A 13,766-nucleotide genomic window follows, 5' to 3' on the forward strand; every position below is an offset into this window, starting at 1 on the left:
AGATATTTGACAAATATTTTATCATGAGTTGCACCACAAAAATCTCAGGGTAGAAATGACCTCCATTTTACAGAGTGAAAAAACTGAGACTCAGAAAAAAATCGACTTACCCATAGTCACAAATTTTAAACGTTACAGAACTGGGATTGTAACTTAAGTGCTCAGACTCACTCTTACAGCAGACTTCAAGTATTTGGATTTTTAATTGTTAGTTTGTTTTACTTATACTCAAAAATGAGAAATTTGGTAACTGGCATTCCGTGACTCTTTTTAAAGCTTTACATAAAGCTTCTGTCTAAACTCATTCACACATATTAAAAATTATTTACAGAATCCTAAAATGTGTAAAGATACCTATGGCAATATTCAAGTATCATGATGTACCAGGGCAAAGGCAAGCGAAATTTTAGACATTCCTGACCTTTGCCAAGTCCATGTGAAAGTCTCTTTCAATGAGAAATGTAAACTAAAATATTTAATATTGGGTATATTGGGGGAATCACTATTGAGATATCAGGATACTCATTATTGAGGAAATTCTAAATTAAACAAAATTCAAAATTAAACAAAAACAGAAATGCCAACTAATGTTGATGGTATCTATAACTCCTATACTTTTTCATTAATGGCTATATTTAGTTTATTATTTCACTCTTTCTATTTGTACTCTAATCTTTTAAACAGTTCTTCCCTTTGCTTGGGCACACAGCTAAGGCAATTATTTATAAATCAGATCAATATGTACAGTCACACGCAATAAAGCTAGCTTAAAATATCCTTTTTAATTCCCCTCTGAAGTAAAGTGACTTTAGTCAAGTTTTCATTATCTGTGGAAACATCATTTAAGCCAAAACTACACTATTTCCAGCTGAATTACTCTAAATTTGGAACTTTTAGGTTGGCAAGTTTCATGCCTGTCAGAAGCTAGATCATTAATATTTAGTCTTAATGGATGGCTTAGCCTGTCCATCTGAATGGTCACTAGCCAGTGTAATGACCCAAACATTGATTTCCCATCCACTTGGATTTCCTTGTATATACCACTTTAGTGGTCACCCTATTCCTAATTATAAAATGTGCCATCATTTTCTCTCCCTTTAGTAAGTTTAACTTAAATATACTTCCTCACTTTACTTTTGGTCTTTCCCCATGGATCTCAGTTCATCACTATTTTAATTTGAATGTCTTTCTCCTCCCCTCAACCCTCTCACTGTCCCACTTCTATGATTCCTGAAGTCTTCAGCAGTTATTTTCTAGAATAAGTAGAACCGCTTTTGCTTTTTACTTTTTCTCCTTTCCTATTCCCTTCCTGTAAATCCCATAGGTTTAGACCTTGTAAATTAGGAGAGCCCACTTTGGGGAATGTGCCTAAGGGTGAGAGCCATCCTTTCCTAGTAGGTAAAATAGAAGTCTTCAGCTGTCCTGCAAATGATCCATTAAGAAAAACAGGGTAGAGTGGTAGAAGGACCATGGAATTTAGAGACAGAAAAGCTTTTAGTAATCATTTCCCCTTTCCAAGATTTTCTTAAACTGAGGATATTAATACCTCCCTCAAAGGGTTGTTGTAAGCCCTGAATGACAATAGGTAGAGTCTTCAATACATAAATGCTGAGTCCTCTCCCCATTCCCCTTCAAGGGTACATCACTGGAGTTGAGTTTAATAGGCTCTGGGTCACAAATGTTCTGGGCAGTAACTTCCTCCTTTCTGTTTTCTCCAGACATTACTGGCTATAGAATTACCACCACCCCTACAAATGGCCAGCAGGGATATTCTTTGGAAGAAGTGGTCCATGCCGATCAGAGTTCCTGCACTTTTGAAAACCTGAGTCCTGGCCTGGAGTACAATGTCAGTGTTTACACTGTCAAAGATGACAAGGAAAGTGTCCCTATCTCTGATACCATCATGCCAGGTAATGGAAAAATAAGCTATTATCCTCAGAGTGGCAGTTCCAGTAAGAGTGGGGATTAACATCTTAATCCCCAGATGGTTGAGTGTGTCAAATATGTTTGGGATTTAATTCTGACCTCCGAACCACACTCTCTAGAACCATGAAGTCAAAGCAACTATTTGGACAAATGCTTGCTGTTAACACTGCTTGACTATCTGTGCTTCACTGGGATGCTCTTTGTCTCGATGGGTATGCAACGGAGTGGCAACCATGGCATTAACTTTGTACTGTCCGCTCACGTGGAACTATTACTAAAATGATGTCATGTGTCTGTACTCAGTACTGACAGGCGAAAAGTAATATGGTAAATGCATCCCATCCGTACATTTGTGCCTGATCTTACAGTCTCCATATGTGAGCACTGCAATAGCTCTTGGTTGACACATTCATTTCTTCATTGTGCCGTTTCAAATTCCTTTTTTTAAATTGAAAAAAAAAAAAAAAAAGAAAGGCCACACCTTTAGGGTGTTCTTTCTTATGGACTGAATGACAACATTGAAAGGACCTATCTAGGGATAGGTTTGTTGTTTGCCCCAAACTGAATTGTGACAGATGAAAGCATTGGACAAAATTGTGTTCTTTGCATTATTTGGTGGAATGCTTTTACTAATGCTACTTAAATAATTTTGATTATGAAATGAATAAAATATTAACAGTAGCCTTGGACTCAGGCCTATCTGTCTTTCCCCTGAATGTGCTTTGGAGTGGCACATTTTATACCATACATTCATAATGCATTAGCATTATGACCATGATGTTGTCATGAGTTTTTCTATTGGGAAAAAAAAAAGAAAAACTCATCAATCAATTTTTTTAACCCTCTTCATGAAAGTTTTATTTTCCTACTAAAATAGTTTTGGATTTTTTTTTTAACTTTGCTGATACTTACTACAGGTATTATGTCTAGGTTCTAAGAATGGTTTCGACATCCTAAACAGGACTATAATTTTTAGAACCTGAGAGATTTAAATTTTACTGTTTGGGGGATTTTCAAAAAACAAACAAAAATCCCTAAAGTAATATTGTAACCTGTTTTATTCTCCCGGGGAAACTATTCATGGTGCTTAAATAGTCTTTTCAGATAATTTGGAGCAGATTGCATATTACCATCATTGCTTTAACACTATCAGTTTTACCACTAGTAACCTGATGTACACTGCTTTATTTTTTCCTCTTTTTTGCCTCTGTTTTCCTTTGCCCTCCTTTGCTTTGTAACTCAATAGAGGTGCCCCAACTCACTGACCTAAGCTTTGTTGATATAACCGATTCAAGCATCGGCCTGAGGTGGACCCCGCTAAACTCTTCCACCATTATTGGGTACCGCATCACAGTAGTTGCGGCAGGAGAAGGTATCCCTATTTTTGAAGATTTTGTGGACTCCTCAGTAGGATACTACACAGTTACAGGGCTGGAGCCTGGCATTGACTATGACATCAGCGTTATCACTCTCATTAATGGCGGAGAGAGTGCCCCTACTACACTGACACAACAAACCGGTGAATTTTGAAAACTTCTGTTTTTGAGACATGGATGGTGTTGCATGCTTCCACCAGTCACTCTGGTTAAATGTGGATGTTTCAAGGGAAAAGCCAGCAATTTGCCCAAGAGTGAGAGGGTGGATCGATTGGTAAGGAGTGGAATACATATGCCAAACTGATTGGATGAAGATATATACAATAGTCTTAAGTACATTTTCGTTTAAACCATGAAGATGTGTAAAGCCAGAGATAGATATCTGATCTATCAAATACAAAATGGAAAAAGTTAATTGAATTTGTCGACCTAGAATTATTTTTTAAAAATCTAACATTAAAACCAAATTGTATCATTAGCACCAGTTAACCAGAAGAAATGTACTTCCAAAATGTAACATTAGACCCTTCTTTCTGTTATTTGATAAACTCTACCATGTTCCTTCTTTGTGACTGTCTAAAAATTGATTGAAATTTAGGGTAGAGTGGAAGGAGGTTTTTTTTGCGGTAGGAGAAAGAGACTTTGGAACATTCTAGATTTCATTGCCATGGTGAGGTAAAGAAACTCCTCTTTAACCACAGTCTGGGGACCAGCATGCAACATTATAAAGGTTCTCTGCCCTGCATGGTAAGAAACATGCTGAGAACCAATTTGCATGAACCCCTTTCACTTGTAAGTAGAATTCACTGAATGGAATTGTAGCTATGGCAGTAGCTGTAGTCACTCCTGTCAGGGGGAAATTTAAGACCCTCTTGTGTTTTTGTCTGTGTGCATGTGTATCTTTGGAAAGTATTGCTATGTTTCTCTTTGCTGTGTAGCAACCTAAGCCTCTTCAGCCTGGGATTAAATAATCATCAGTGGTATTAATTATGTACATGGATTTTATGTATTTGAAAGTGAATTAAATTGACCCTTTAAAATATATTGATGGCAGAAAGGTTAAAGGGGCCTAACAGTACTGGGTGTAGTGTTTTATTTTTAGCAGTAGTTCACTATGATTTAGATTAGACTATTTGCATGATGATGACTCGTTTCCTATATGCATGAAATACTGGTTTTACCTTTCCAGCTATTCTTGTTAGCTTTAATTTTTAAGTGACATTAACTTAGTCTTCCTTCTTATTTGAAACCAGCTGTCCCTCCTCCCACTGACCTGCGATTTACCAATGTTGGTCCCGACACGATGCGTGTCACCTGGGCCCCACCTCCATCCATTGAATTGACCAACTTACTGGTGCGCTACTCGCCTGTGAAAAATGAGGAGGATGTTGCAGAATTGTCAGTTTCTCCTTCAGACAATGCAGTGTTCTTAACAAGTAAGCGGTCAAGTATATTTGTTCAATAAATACTAAGCTAGCACATAAGGAAGAGATTCTGTGTCCTCAGGTGGGAGCAAGAAAGATTAAGACAGCTGCAACAGAACTACAGGCTAGACTCCAAATCTAACGTGCAGCTCTATACATTTTGAAAGATGTCATGTTTGTTGTTATTTTAATATATCTTTGATATCTACAACTCTTTAAAAATCAGAGTGGAAAGACACCAACAGTGAAGTTCAAAGACTTCAAACAAGTTCTGCTTCCAAATAAGCACATAAAAATAAATGTGGGCCCAGAGAAATTATATGACTAAATCTTAGTGTTTAACGAGAGAAAAAATGAGGATTGAAACTAGTGTCACAGTATCTGTGTTATTCTCATTTACGTGTCAGCAGGTAATCTATTTGGCATTTAAAAACTTAGAAACAGTGACTGGTCACTCAGGGTACGTCAGGATTCTAATTTGAAGAAAGAGCCAGAAGTGTAATTTGTACTTCAAAAAGAATCTGTTAGTAGGATTTCTCTGAAGGCTGAGGACTTAGAAAACAACTGAAACTAAAATAAACAACAACAATTTATGGAAATTGTTTCTAGTTTCTACCCTTTGAAATTGATATTTTTTATTAAAGAAAATAAAAGGAGGCTGCAACATGGTGCTGTTTCACATGTTGCTTCTCATTATTTTCACTGTAATAGTAAAATACACATATAAGAACAAAAAGCAAAAGCTTCTACATAAGGGAGAAACAGCTCACATTTAGGTACATTACCAAATGATGGTCTGAAAACATCCTCTATCTTTCAAACATATTTTAGAGAGTGAAATACAAAGAAAGGCAGCTCAGCACAACCATAGTCTTGGTTTCCAATTCTGTGGCTGAGGGTGAGAAATCCTCATGTCTGCCTATCAGTGGGGCTATGATTCTGTTCTGGAGCATTCTGGAATCAGTAGTTACAGCATTACCCAATACACAAGGCTGTGCTTCAGGACCTCTGTCTGCCCCACCTCAGCCATAGACCTGTCACATGTTATTCATATGCTCTAAGATCTTATTCTAGATTCTATTCTAGATCTCAAGGTAGCCATTTCCCCCCAGAGAAGCCATTATTATCTTGTTTTACAGATGAAGCAACTGAGGTCTCCAGTGGCTAAGTAAATTGCCCTTCGCCCAGCAGGAAGGAGGAAAGGGGAGTACAAGCATCCCATCTCCTAGTCTGGTGCTTCAGGGGCCCCTGCAGAAGGGGAGGTGGTGTAGAGGGGAATCGGGGTCTTTTGAGTAAGAGTTCAATGGCTAGAAACCTTACTCTGTACCTCTTTTGGTACCTCAGAATGAGAGAAGAGGAGACCCAGGAATATATATTCAACTCTTAAGTATTCTGTTCTTACCTTAATAGGACAGAATCGATCACTCCCATGAGTATGACCCTTTTTCAGTAAGGGTTAATTGTTAAGACCACTGGTCTTGGCTTAGGCTCAACTCCTGTGTGATCTTGGGCAAATATATTGAAAAAATAACTTCTCTGTGCCTTAGTTTTGTCATTAGGACCTGGGGATAATTGTAAACCAAACTTTTGGAGGTAATAGATATGTTCATTATCTTGAATGTGGTGATGGTTTCACAAGTGTATACATTTGTCAAAATCTGTCAAATTAGACACTTTAAATATTTTCAGTTTATTGTTTGGCAGTAAAGCAGCTTTAAAAAGTAGCAAACTAAAAAAGAAAAAAAAAATGGTAGCAAACTACCTGCTAGGGTGATTGTGAGAGGTAAATGATATTCACAGTGCCACAGTCATTATCACATGCCCTCAACAGACGTGCTGTTAAGTGAATGATAGAAATATTACTGTGCTGCAGCAACTCCGTCTTATTTCAGATGCAGCTGAGTCATACCCACACAGGTGGAGCTGGGGGCAGGGCTTAGAGATGCTACAGGGTCAGGTGACCCTTCCTCATCACCTTCTGACAGCCCCTCTCCAGGCAGCAACATTCACTTAGGTGTAAATAGGCTCTAGGACAGGACTCTTGGATATTTTATCCGTTGAAATAGTCCTAAGGGTGCTTTGGTTTTTCATTCTTTCAAGCACATTTTAAAAATAATTCCAACTTGCCTCTTCAGATCTCCTGCCTGGCACAGAGTATTTAGTCACCGTCTCCAGTGTTTACGAGCAGCACGAGAGCGTACCTCTTAGAGGAAGACAGAAAACTGGTGAGTCATGTGGGCAACGTGCTTATTGAGTAGCTTTCACCTACCAATTTTAAAGAGCAAAATTCCGTGCTACTTCTAAAAATACATCTCCATTTTTGTGGGAGTGCTTGTCGCCTCGTCATTACCTTTGATCACTGGTCTTAAAAATTAAGACATCTGGGCCTCCCTGGTGGCGCAAGTGGTTGAGAGTCCGCCTGCCGATGCAGGGGATACGGGTTCGTGCCCCGGTCTGGGAGGATCCCACATGCCGCGGAGCGGCTGGGCCCGTGAGCCATGGCCGCTGAGCCTGCGCGTCCGGAGCCTGCGCGTCCGGAGCCTGTGCTCCGCAACGGGGGAGGCCACAACAGTGAGAGGCCCGCATACCGCAAAAAAAAAAAAAAAAAATTAAGACATCTTATGGGAATGTAGTTGGTGCAGCCACTGTGGAAAACAGTATGGAGGTTCCTCAGAAAACTAACAATAGAGTTACCATATGATCCAGAAATCCCACTCCTGGGCATACATCCAGTCAAAACTATAATTCAAAAAGATACATGCACTCCTATGCTCATAGCAGCACTGTTCACAATATCCAAGACATGGAAACAACCTAAAAGTGCATCAGCAGATGAATGGATAAAGAAGATGTGGTGTGTGTGTGTGTCTGTGTGTGTGTGTGTATATATATACACATATATATATATACACACACACACACACAATGGATACTACTCAGCCATAAAAAAGAACAAAATAATGCCATTTGCAGCAACATGGATGGACCTAGAGATTATCATACTAAGTGAAGTAACTCAGAAAGAGAAAGACAAATACCATATGATATCACATATGTGGAACCTAAAATATGACACAAATGAACATATCTATGAAACAAAAACAGACTTACAGATATAGAGAACAGATTTGTGGTTGCCATGGGGGAGGAGGGTGGGGAGGAAAGGACTTGGAGTTTGGGAATAGCAGATGCAAACTATTATATATAGGATGGATGAATAACAAGGTCCTACAGTATAGCACAGGGAATATTCAATAACCTATGACAAACCATAATGGAAAAGAATATAAAAAAAGAGAATGTATATATATGTATAACTGAGTCACTTTGCTGTACAGCAGAAATTAACACAATATTGTAAATCAACTATACTTCAATTAAAAAAGTATTGATAGATTAAAAGAAATTAAGACACCTTATTCAACTATTACACTGACTTCCAATCACTAAGATTATACTCTCTGCTTCCAGGGAAGACTGAAATTAGTCCAGAAACTTTGTTGTCTATCTTTTTAAAAAAAATCTCCCAAGAATAATATCTCATAACCTCTATTATTGAGAGGTGGTGAAATCCCTTCTCATTAGGCAGATCTGTCTAATGGCTGACCCAACACTTTCATTGTCATCTGAGTATTTTCCCTCTTTACTAAGCCAGCGAGTTTATCTCTTTTTTCTACTTGATGAAATATTCATTTACTATAAAAAGAAGTTGAATAGAATCCCATAATATTATGTCCCTTAGTAAATATGAGTGCTTCTATTAATTTTTTCCTTTCAAAAAAGTGTAATTTAATATAGCCATTTATTTATTTCTTGTAGTCCACTTGCTTCCAAAAAGCAGCTGTGGTATCTCAATTTGGTTTGAGTATATTATTGAATAGAGTAAGTAAATGTTATAACTAAAATGAAAATTGCTGGAAGTCCCAGAGAGGTTAAGTGATTTGAATTTGAGATCAACTATAAATTTTTGTTAATTTTTCTGCAATGCACTAAATTCTCAATTCATGAGGAATTACTTACATTGTAATTTGTCCAGGATGATGTCTTCTTTTCATTTTAGAAAGTTTTTTGTTTCGCATTCTTACCACCCTGTTGACATAGCAGTTCCCTCTTGAGTGTAGAAAGCTTTGAGAGCCAAACACTTAACCTGAGAGTGGGCAGATCTTGCCTTACTTTGAGAGGTACACTTATAAGATAGAAATAGAATACTTGAACACTGAAACCTTCAAAAATATCAATTCCCAGAATACCTCACACACCTGTCTTCAAATGTGATGTGGAAATCACTTGGATTACTTAGCAAAAAAAAAAGAAAAGAATGCTTTTGGACGTTTTGAACAGAGTCAGTTTATGATTTTGAAATTTATCTGTGGCTTAGAATCAGTGTATCATAACCTGAGGTTCATGACAATTCACTGTGTTAGTGGAAAAGGATGGAAACACTGGATGGATATTACTTTCCCTTACATTCTTCCTCACTTCCTAAGTTGGTGGTGTCTTTTTTTTCCCTTTTATCTCTTCCTCCCCTGAGTGGCAAAAACAGGTCTCGATTCCCCAACTGGCATTGACTTTTCTGATATCACTGCCACCTCTTTCACTGTCCATTGGATTGCTCCTCGAGCTACCATCACCGGCTACAAGATCCGCCATCATCCTGATCACATGAGTGGAAGACCTCGGGAGGATCGAGTGCCCCCCTCTCGGAATTCCATCACTCTCACCAATCTCAATCCGGGCACAGATTATGTGGTCAGCATTGTCGCTCTTAATGGCAAAGAGGAAAGTCCTTCCTTGGTTGGCCAGCAAACAACAGGTAAGTTGTTTTCTGGTCTGCAAAGAAACTCAGAGGACTTTCCTATGCAGGTGATAGCTTCTGAGACATAGCTTTGTGTTGTCTGAGTCATCATCTCTCTCTTTTTTTTTTTTAATTTATTTACTTATTTTGACTGTGCTGGGTCTTAGCTGCGGCACATGGGATCTTCATTGCAGCATGTGGGATCTTTTAGTTGCGGCATGCAGACTCAGCTGCGGCGTGCGAACGCTCAGTTGAGGCATGCATGCAGGATCTAGTTCCCCTACAGGGATCAAAGCCAGGTCCCCCACATTGGGAGTGCAGAGTCTTACCCACTGGACCACCAGGGAAGTCCCTGAGTCATCATCTCTTAAAAAAATAGATCATGGTTATGAGAATATATTAAAGAAGATAATTTCTTTATCTCAAGAAATTTCCCACCTGAGTTAGGTATTTATGCATTTCTAAGAACTGAAGTTTTATTCAAAATGTAGAAAACACTCTGTTTCAAAGTTCTCTTAAAATTTATTTTAATATAATCGTGTACTTGTTCTTATAAGATAGATGCTTAAGTACTTAGGGGAGAAGTATCATCATATCTGTACTTCAGTCTCAAATAGATTAACAAAAAGATAGAGAGAGACAAGGAAATGTGGCAAATTCCCTAAGGGAAGGGAGTATGGGTGTCCATTATATAATTTTTATCACTTTTACGTGGTTTAAAAAATTTTTTAAATAAGAAGTTGAGGGGAAAACTCTCCAATACACTTGAACTAATCATCTTACCACGATTTGAATTGTCTCCTTCACCCCTTACTTTGCATTGTTCATAATTTTTAATTTTGCTAATTTTGAGTAGTACTTACATTATTATATGAAGGAATTCTAAAGGCAGTGATCCAGAAAATGAACAAAAGGTGGATCTGGGCATCCCTTGAAAGTTACAGATGTGAAAACTTTCCCATGTTTTTCTAGTTTCTGATGTTCCAAGGGACCTGGAAGTCATTGCTGCAACCCCCACTAGCCTGTTGATCAGCTGGGATGCTCCTGCCGTCACAGTGAGATATTACAGGATCACCTATGGAGAAACAGGTGCGTTAGTGAAGTGCTACTTCACACTCTGATGGAGTATTCTGTCATGGGTAACACGAAAGCCCAGCAATGGATACATAATTAAAGAAGCTTTGACAAGTCCATTAGCTGGAGCCTTGACTTCTTTCTAAGAGTATGTGGGAAATATGTGTGACATAACTGGTGGCAAAATCAAGATAAAAAGTTGTTTGTATAATACTAGAGGGGAACAACAGAGCTGAGGAAGAAGGATTTTAAATTCACAAGTATATTATCAGTGGTGAAATGATAAGTGATTTGTATTTATCTTCCTTTTACTTTCCTATATTTTCAAAATTTTATTTAACATGAATGTATTCCATTAAGATTTTGAAAAAAGACCACACTATATGCAACCTTGGGTTGAGGACTTACCTTCTCTCCCTTTCTAATTTTAATCTACCACGTGTTAAAGCTGGAATGTTAAAATAGCATGAACTGCAATTTTCTCTCAATTTTTACACACTCATCAAGGCTTACTACATGCATAAATAAATAGACCTTTCTGTTCAGGCCCTATTTAATAGCACTTTTTTAAAGGGAATAAGCAAATATGTAACTTACAAGCTGCTCTCAATATGTTAATTCAGTTACTAGTGTAAGTGTAATTTACACTAGTAAATTCAGTTACTAGTGTAAGTGTGATTTCTTTATCTCAAGAAATTTCTAATACCTAAGTGTCTCTCAGCCCCTCACACTTTAAATTAATCCCTTTTCAAACAGGAGGAAATAGCCCTGTCCAGGAGTTCACTGTGCCTGGGAGCAAGTCTACAGCTACCATCAGTGGTCTTAAACCTGGAGCAGACTACACCATCACCGTTTATGCTGTCACTGGCCGTGGGGACAGCCCGGCAAGCAGCAAGCCCATTTCCATTGATTACCGAACAGGTACTGACTCCTCTTCTGGGATGACAGAGGCTCATTTACTCAGATAGCTTTTACTATGTTCTCCCAAAGTATTTTCTTCATTGTGGAATTGATTTTCTTTTTTAATAAGATGAAGCAACAGCTACAGAGTTTTGAGCCAGATATACAAGGAAGCACCCCAAGGGCAAGGATTTTTGTCTGTTTTGTTGATTGATGTATTCCATGAGCCTATAATAGAGACAGGGACAGAGGATGTTCAGTAAATATTTGTTAATGAATGAATAGATGAGCTAATAAGGTAAGGAGGCAAACATCTACAGGAAATGTAGTTTCTTTGTGAATGCAGCAGCCATCTTGAAAATAGGCAGTAGTGTCAAGATGCAGGCACCACCTCCCAAAATTCTCTGTGTTTCTGCAAAAGAAACACCTGGCGGTCATTAATAGTAGTAAGAGATTATTCTATTTGTATCAGAACTGGAGATGAGGACTTGTCTAGTCTTGTCCCCATGGACGGGGGCTTCATTGGTTTCTCCTGGTTTTTATTTGTAGAAATTGACAAACCATCCCAGATGCAAGTCACTGATGTCCAGGACAACAGCATTAGTGTCAGGTGGCTGCCTTCAAGTTCCCCTGTAACCGGTTACAGAGTGACCACTACTCCTAAAAATGGCCCAGGACCATCGAAAACAATGACTGCAGGTCCAGGTAAGAATAGCCAGCACCTCACATACATCAGGATAAACAGAGTAGGACCGCACAGTATGCTTTTTTAAATAAATGACTACCTGGCTCTGAGTACTATACAGTTTCGTATCACGTGTCAGAGTTTCCCCATTTGTGAATTCGGGGCTCAAGGCTGTTAACAGCTCCCTCCACGGTAGAATTTTTAGGATGAGTGCATTTCTGTTTTTACATGTGTAGTAGTGTTTGATGGTGTGGACATCTTAAATTATTAGGTTCATCTTTGTGGTTTTGTTTATCATGCACACTAAGAAGACAGAGATGGTCCTAACTGACTTTGAAAGATTCTTTTAGCTCTTGTTTTTGTTTTCATATAAAATAATTGTGAAATTAGGATTCTAAGGCAATATTTTAAAGTCCAGTTAATTTTCATTTTTTCAAGAGCAGCATCATTCATTGTTGGTGGCATCATATTCAATTTTAGAGCATATCCTTCAGTGTGGCTTCACTCCAATATGGTAATTTGTATTAGCAATGAACGTGTCTGTCCAAGAGGAAATCCATGTGTGACTCCTCCATATTTTCATGCTAATTCTGCAAATGAAAATTCCAGGCCACCACGCATTTACTACTGAACTCTGAAAGTCACTTGGTTGTCAGAGTGAATGACATAGATGCTGCCTTTCTTTTCACTCCCTTTGCAGATCAAACAGAAATGACAATTGAAGGCTTGCAGCCCACAGTGGAGTATGTGGTTAGTGTCTACGCTCAGAATCGAAATGGAGAGAGTCAGCCTCTGGTTCAGACAGCAGTAACCAGTATGTAACCAGTGCCTGTTTTCCATGTTCAAAGTCAAATTTTGTGCTTAGGTATCTGGATACCTAGTTTGTATCTTGAGCTGAGCTCTTTGCAAACATTTTTCCTTCTCAGTGCCAAGGAATGAACATATAGGGAGAGAAGTTGTGGAACTACCATAGTTAGTTGCTGTGCTTTGAATTTCTCCTGCTCAAATCGCCTCAGCAAAATCTTATTAGCCTATAGCAAATCTACAAATTATTTTGCTAGCACCTTCTTTTCTACAACTGGATGGTAAAGTTGATTGAAGTGTGCCTCATGAAACTATCATGTTTCGAGCATTTGTGGCTGGACCAACGTTTAATGTAAATATTATATTTATATTAAATATACATACATTACAATATTCAATGGCGGGGGAGGGGAAGAGTTAAAGAAAGAATATAACAATCTGAATCTAACATTGAAAATCAACTTTGCTGGGCTTCCCTGGTGGCGCAGTGGTTGAGAGTCCGCCTGCTGATGCAGGGGACACGGGTTCGTGCCCTGGTCCGGGAGGATCCCACATGCCGTGGAGCGGCTGGGCCCGTGAGCCATGGCCGCTGAGCCTGTGTGCCCAGAGCCTGTGCTCCGCAACGGGAGAGGCCACAACAGTGAGAGGCCTGCGTATTGCAAAGAAAAAAAAAAAAAAAAAAGAAAATCAACTTTGCCATTTCCAAGGTATAAAAAATCCAGGTCTGTGGGACTAACATCACATTGCAAAAACAAATCTTGGTAGAATATCTTAAAATAAAT

General features: G+C 38.6%; 1 protein-coding gene across 12 annotated transcripts in view; it reads left to right on the forward strand.

Moving 5' to 3' along the window:
• Positions 1 to 13,766, forward strand: part of FN1 (fibronectin 1) — a 71,983-nt gene that overhangs the window by 40,055 nt on the left and 18,162 nt on the right. For 4 of the 12 annotated variants that reach the window (XM_060105732.1, XM_060105739.1, XM_060105734.1 and 1 more), the window contains 9 exons: positions 1,719 to 1,910; positions 3,173 to 3,445; positions 4,556 to 4,738; positions 6,862 to 6,951; positions 9,258 to 9,539; positions 10,494 to 10,610; positions 11,352 to 11,516; positions 12,045 to 12,200; positions 12,881 to 12,994. In XM_060105732.1, coding sequence (XP_059961715.1) covers positions 1,719 to 1,910; positions 3,173 to 3,445; positions 4,556 to 4,738; positions 6,862 to 6,951; positions 9,258 to 9,539; positions 10,494 to 10,610; positions 11,352 to 11,516; positions 12,045 to 12,200; positions 12,881 to 12,994 — 1,572 coding nt within the window. The remainder of the gene's footprint in view (positions 1 to 1,718; positions 1,911 to 3,172; positions 3,446 to 4,555; positions 4,739 to 6,861; positions 6,952 to 9,257; positions 9,540 to 10,493; positions 10,611 to 11,351; positions 11,517 to 12,044; positions 12,201 to 12,880; positions 12,995 to 13,766) is intronic. The other 8 variants (XM_060105738.1, XM_060105743.1, XM_060105741.1 and 5 more) reach the window with 3 other exon arrangements.

The sequence above is a fragment of the Mesoplodon densirostris genome, chromosome 8, assembly GCF_025265405.1.
Source record: "Mesoplodon densirostris isolate mMesDen1 chromosome 8, mMesDen1 primary haplotype, whole genome shotgun sequence".
NCBI classification, from domain to species: domain Eukaryota; kingdom Metazoa; phylum Chordata; class Mammalia; order Artiodactyla; family Ziphiidae; genus Mesoplodon; species Mesoplodon densirostris.